This window comes from Cetorhinus maximus, chromosome 3 (genome assembly GCF_964194155.1).
Source record: "Cetorhinus maximus chromosome 3, sCetMax3.hap1.1, whole genome shotgun sequence".
NCBI classification, from domain to species: Eukaryota; Metazoa; Chordata; class Chondrichthyes; order Lamniformes; family Cetorhinidae; genus Cetorhinus; species Cetorhinus maximus.
The window spans coordinates 92,768,123-92,774,122 of record NC_135881.1 but is presented as its reverse complement, the minus strand read 5'-3'; the positions used below and the strand labels follow the sequence as shown (position 1 = coordinate 92,774,122).

The 6,000-nt window shown below is 39.9% G+C and overlaps 1 protein-coding gene across 7 annotated transcripts in view; it reads left to right on the top strand.

Moving 5' to 3' along the window:
• Positions 1-720: 720 nt before the first annotated feature.
• The window catches only part of tex10 (testis expressed 10), a 166,329-nt gene continuing 161,049 nt past the window's right edge, over positions 721-6,000 (top strand). For 2 of the 7 annotated variants that reach the window (XM_078538710.1, XM_078538711.1), the window contains exons 1-2: positions 722-917; positions 5,449-5,639. In XM_078538710.1, coding sequence (XP_078394836.1) covers positions 5,460-5,639 — 180 coding nt within the window. In that variant the 5' untranslated portion in view covers positions 722-917; positions 5,449-5,459. Of the gene's footprint in view, positions 918-982; positions 1,250-1,593; positions 2,061-5,283; positions 5,346-5,448; positions 5,640-6,000 lie in introns of those variants that run through there. The other 5 variants (XM_078538708.1, XR_013576180.1, XM_078538706.1 and 2 more) reach the window with 5 other exon arrangements.

The window sequence follows — 6,000 nt, the reverse complement described above, 5'->3', positions numbered from 1 at the left end:
GGGTTGTCTTATGAAGAAAGGTTGGACGATCCTGAGGGGTCTGGACAGGATGTTTCCTCTTGTGGGAGAATCTGGAACTCGAGGTCACGATTTAAAAATAAGTGGTTGCTCATTTAAGGCAGAGATGATGGGAATTATTTTCTCTGAGGGTTGTGAGTCTTTGGAACTCTCTTCCTCAAAAGGCAGTGGAAGTGGAGTATTTGAATATTTTAAGGCAGAACTAAATAGGTTCTTGTTAAGGGGGTGAAAGATTATTGGAGGTAGGCAGGTATGTGGAGTAGAGGTTACAATCAGATCAGCCATGATCTTATTGAATGGCAGAGCAGGCTTGATGGGCCAAGTGGCCTATTCCTCCTCCAAGTGCTGGAAAATCACAGCAGGTCTGGCAGTATTTGTGGAGAGAAAAACAGTTAATGTTTCGAGTCCAATATGACTTCTTCTGAACTGGAAGGAGTCATATTGGACTCCAAACGTCCCCACAGATGCACCACACTGGCTTCATTGTCCCAGTACTTGGTATTTTTATTACATTTTGAGCTTTTCCTAGTTCTGATGAAGGGTCATCAACCTGAAAGGTTTAATTCTGTCTGTCCATGAATGATGCCCGCCCTGATGAACATTCCAGCCTTTTGTTTTTGCTCCCCACGTGATCAAGAACTACATTTCCCAGAAACCCTAGTGGAAGGACCCTGGGCTGTCCTCACAACTGCTTTCTGAAGAAATAGTTATTGAAATCGTTAACGGCCTGTGGACCGGAAACGGGGCAATGAGATTAATTATAACAAAATAAAACGGCGTCACCGTTAGTGACAGGAGCGAATCGGCCAGCTATAGTGCGCGTTGGGAAGAGGAGAAGCCCGGGAAGGCCCCGCGTGTTTCTGGCAGTTGAAGGAAGCGTCGAGAAGGCGGCGGAGCGGGTAAAAGGGCGGCCTTGAGGGAGGGTGCTATAGGGGGCGGGCCGGAGGCCGGAATATTAGGGTTCTCCCACTTGGCCCGCTCTGGTGTTGCTGAGCCGGTCAGGCTTTGTGTCCTGGGTTGCGCGGCCTGTTTGGGCCCTTGTTGATTTTGGGGATTGTTGTTTCCCTGTCTATGAATGGCCTGTTGGTGCTGAAATCAGAGCAAAAAGCGCTGGAATTATCCAGCAGGTCCGTGCAGCGAGAAATATGAGTTCACGTTTCAGATCAGTGATCTTTTCATCAGTTGAGACCGGAGCGAATCCGGTTCAATACACGCAGACATATTTTTGAGAGTCAGAGATACTTTAAAAATATTGTACATTTTTTTTTGTTCTAGATACTCCACTCGCATAAAAGTTGCGGATTCCAGATCAGTAAAATTATTGTGTTTTTTTGTCTGGGGCAGAAAGTAAACATTGGGATTTCTAAAGGGTTTACTGAAACTGATGCTAACCTCAAATGCATGTATAATTTTATTTCAATGCGCCACGCTGACACTGAAATCCTTAAGATAGACAATGTGGATAAGCATGTGACTGCATAAATTTTTACTGTGCTAACAGGAACTTCATAAATGGATGCCGTACCATACAGTTGCTAACTGTGCCATTGCTGAGCTAAAAAGTTATTTTTTCAGAAATTAAAATACTGCACGTACTGGACAGCTGAAAACAAAATCTGGAGATATTCATACCAGGCAGAATTTGAAGAAACAAAAGTTAGTCGAGATTTCAGGTGCACGACTGTTTCTCAGGACCGAAAGGTATTAAAGATGAACGGAGCAGCAAGTAGGGAAAAAAACGCACATGAAAAAAATTGTGAAGTGCTTGGACGGAGAACCAGATGGTTAAGTAGCCGAAGTGGTATTAGCAAGAGACGTAGGAAGCAAAGTGTTGTTTTCCCCAATGTAGGGGAACTCACATTATGAACAGCTAATACAGTGTACTGAAATAAAAATAAAACACTGCAGATGCTGGAAACCTGAAATAAAAACAGAAAATGCTGGAAAAAGTCAGCAGGTCTGGCAGCATCTGTGGAGAGAGAAACCGAGTTAACGTTTGGAGCCTGTGTGACTTTTCTTCAGAACTGAATATATTGCAGTAGGTTGGAGGAAGTACACATAAATTGTTGTGGTCTCAGGAGTGTTTGGGGCCCTGGACTATGATGTTGATAAAGGTGTATTTCCTGTGATTGCATGAAGAGGTGCCAGGGTTATGAAACGACTGCTTTAAGTATAATACAGGGATTCACACCTGATTATTCTTAGTATGACACATTTGTTAGGATACAGTTTGTTCATGTCCTTGATCAAATTTAAGTTGCATTTTTCTCTTCTATAATTATATGTTTTTGAGTTTTCACTACATTTTTCTTCTTGTAAGACTGCAACTCATACTGGGGTACAGCGCATTCTTCATGTGAGCCCAACTAGTGAGCTTTGGAAGGTAGTTTGCCTATGGAGGAAGAAGCATCATTGCAAAGTTTGACCCTCCCCTCACGGTGTGGCACTCGCTGTATGGTAGTGCAAACTAATTATATATTTGGCTCCTCAATTTAGTTTGATTTGTCCCCATATCCTTATACCAAGTCTGTCCAGTCACACATTTGTATTGCTGAGACATTGGGGATTTTTTCCATGATCTCCACAAATTCATTTTTTATATCTCTTCAATTTTTACTGGAAACTAAATGCTCCTTGTCAAAATTATTTCATCTTTGCTTTCTAGTTTGTTCCTCTTTTTGACAAATTTTGTTACATTTGGTAGCTCAAAGTAAAATTAAATAACTAATACCGTAGTTATTCTTTGAATTGGTTTGATGTACGATTTGTATTCATGGAATGTGGGTTTGTGGCAGGCACATGTATAGAACAGAGAGAACGTGGGGAAAGTACAGCAAACATGATTAATTTTCTTGCATCTTGTTATTCTCTGGTTAGTTTCCTCAGATTCACGTAGTTGCGATTTTGAGCTTGTTGTACAGTGCTGGCCTCTATTTTTAGAGATAGATACTGTCTATGTACTTTCACTACTTTTGTAGTTAACTAGCAGAGTCCTGCAAAACATTTGCGTTAAAATTAGTATCTTCATTGCAACAGTGTTTCTTTAAATACGTTATTTCTAGTTATTCTTTCACCAAAGACTTGAACATAACCCAAACTTCTCATTCTGGAAAAAGCTGCGTAAAGCATGAAAATGTGTCAAAACACCCAGAAATATAAATACAGTTTTGTCAAGAGTTTGGTCCAGTAATTTTCAATTATAGTCATGGAAAATGGAAGTCTAATCGGGGACTGTTTTCTCCTGACTGAAAAAGGCAGGTTTGCATTTGATGGGCACAATATTATTCAAGGAATAAACACCCCAAATCCTTGAAATCTGTTAACTCATTTGTAGAGAGTGTGAAGAGCATGAGCAATTGGCTTTACTCTGGGAAACAATGAATGTATGATCTGGGCAAAAGTACAGTGATCAGATTTACAGAAATTGATCTTGTACTTCTCATCTAACTTGGATAAAATAATTTATGACACAATTGGAAAATGAGAGTCAGGATTGTAGGTTTTTGTTTTATTCTCAGATGAGGACAGACCTAAGCTGATAGTGCACTGAAGTGTCAGCTTGACGTTACTTTAGATGCTGTCTTTCAGAAGAAATCAAGGGCTCATTTGCCTATTTAGGTGTACACAAAGGATCTTGTGCTACTAGGTAGAGCATGCCATACAATATAGGTTAACTCATTCATTTCATTCCCTTCATCTCATTCTTTGTTTGAGGATTTTTCTGTGTGCAAATTGGCTTCTGTATTTGCCCAAATAAATGATTATCGAATTTTAGTTTTAAGCATACAGACCATGTGCTTTTACACCATTAAAGCTTTGCATTGTAGTTTATTTCACACCAATTATACAAACTGATCTTTATTTATAAGCTCTTTGTGCAGAAAAGAGCTGACAGGATGAAACGAGGATTTTCCTCCTTTTTCTGTCACCCTCTTATCAAGGTGTTGATTTCTCACTGAGGCACAGTTTCTTGGTACCATCTGCCTTCCGATAACCATTCCAGATGACTGTTCATGTTGAGCATTGACAGGCTGTTTGGCAATTTGTGATATTACAGCCCAGTCCTGTTGTCACTTGATATTCATATATGTAGTTCTGGTGGCATTTCTTGGATAACCATCAGGATTGGGAACCGTAACAATTTCCACATCTTAACTGAGGTTAATTATACTGTCACCCTGGCTAACTCATCCCAGCTAAGACCTAGCCTCGACTCTTGCAACTCTAGGCTAGCAAGTATATTTTCCAGGGAGAAACTTGAATTTACTTTGTGCTGTTTCTTTGGGGTTTCTTCCAATCTCTCTCTAAAATTATGCAGGTGATTGAGAGAATTCTGGTGGAAATTTGATCTGCATATGTCACTTCCCTTTTAGCTTTATTCTTTTTGTTTTTGTCTTCACCTTCACCAGCCCCACCCCTCTACTCTAACCTCCTATGTCTACTCATACCTAATTTCTCCTTAACATCCACTGTGTTTCTGAATACTCCTCTCCCATTTTCACCAATTCTCAGATCTATGAATGCCCTTCTTTCATTCTGAATTAATCTACTAATATGGGAAATAGTCTGATTTTAGTGTGTAGATGAAGCTATGATAGTCACATCTCCCATTTGTGTTCCCTGAAGAATTGTCTCACCGAGGAAGCAGCAATATATACATGACAAATCAGTAATGAATGATCAAGAATCTGAAGCCATAACTAATTTTAAATGTTCATGCATTTGTGTCTGCAACCTAAAAGTTAACTTTGAGATAAGAATGGTTAAAGTAAGATTTAAAAAAATTTAATGCTTGTTTGTTGAACATGATGGGGAAACCTCCACCAGGACATTTTATTTGTGGCAACAGAACAAGTATAGATTGACCGAATCAATTAAAATATTCCAGTGCCAATCAGTCATGTTGTAAACAACACCAATCTAATGCAAATGGAACATCAAACTGCAAACAGCACTCTGTTCCCTGCCATGTAGGTATATACACAACCACAAGAAATTATGGTCGAGTCCTAAAGCATTTTGTGAATGGGGAGGGAGGGAGTTCAAGTAGGCAAGAGCATGTTATAATTTGTCTCAAAAGAATCCTATCTTGAATGTAAATTCTGTCATTGGTCCCTGACTGTGATTCAGGATAGCGATAATCCGGTTCAGCAGTGGTCCTTTTGGTTTCACCCTCCATCTGATCAGTGCCAATTTGATTTTTTTTTTAGCTTTTTGCATTTCCGTACTGAATTCTCTCAATCTTGTCTACTTGAAATCATATAGATCGATCAGTTCTGGTCCGGCCTCTTAAAGCCGGCCACTTGGAGATGTGCAAGTGTTCCAAGGTGACTCTTGCTGAGTAAAGCTAGGGGAAAATCTGAGCCATTTTCCATATCTGAGGCTCACCATTTCTTGTGAGAAGTTAAGAATCCGTGTTCTTTGCTACAGGGTAAACCAAGATGACTAAGAAGAGAAAGCGTCAAGATGACTTTCAAAAAGTGAAGCTAAAAGTTGGCAAAAGGAAACCAAAAGCAGACAATGCAACCAACACCAGCTTCAAAACTCGTGCCATCTATGTTCCAGAACAACTGAAGTGTGATGCATCACTGCCAACAAATCACCGCAAACTTAACATAAAGGTACATGTGCTATCCTCAGTCTGTGATATTTGACGGTGAAGTTAAGTACAATGCAATTTTCTCTTTTAATTTTCTCTCTCCTTGAAGGTTGTCAGGAAATCAATTATTTTTGTCCCTATGTACTTTATAAGTTAGCACCTGTACATTCAGGGCACAGGATGTTCCAATAAAGATTGTCTAAATCTCAGTGGATACTGACTCTGGGTTGTTTGCTGTTTGCAGGATGTTCTGCTTGTTACATTTAATCCTGCCTAGTAATAAGGGGGTGGTGGGGAGAAGACCCTCTTAGAATGTTTTGCTAGGCTACCCAGAAGTTCAATTGTTATTGAAGAACAGTTCAGGGTCAGTCAGTTTTAGTCAA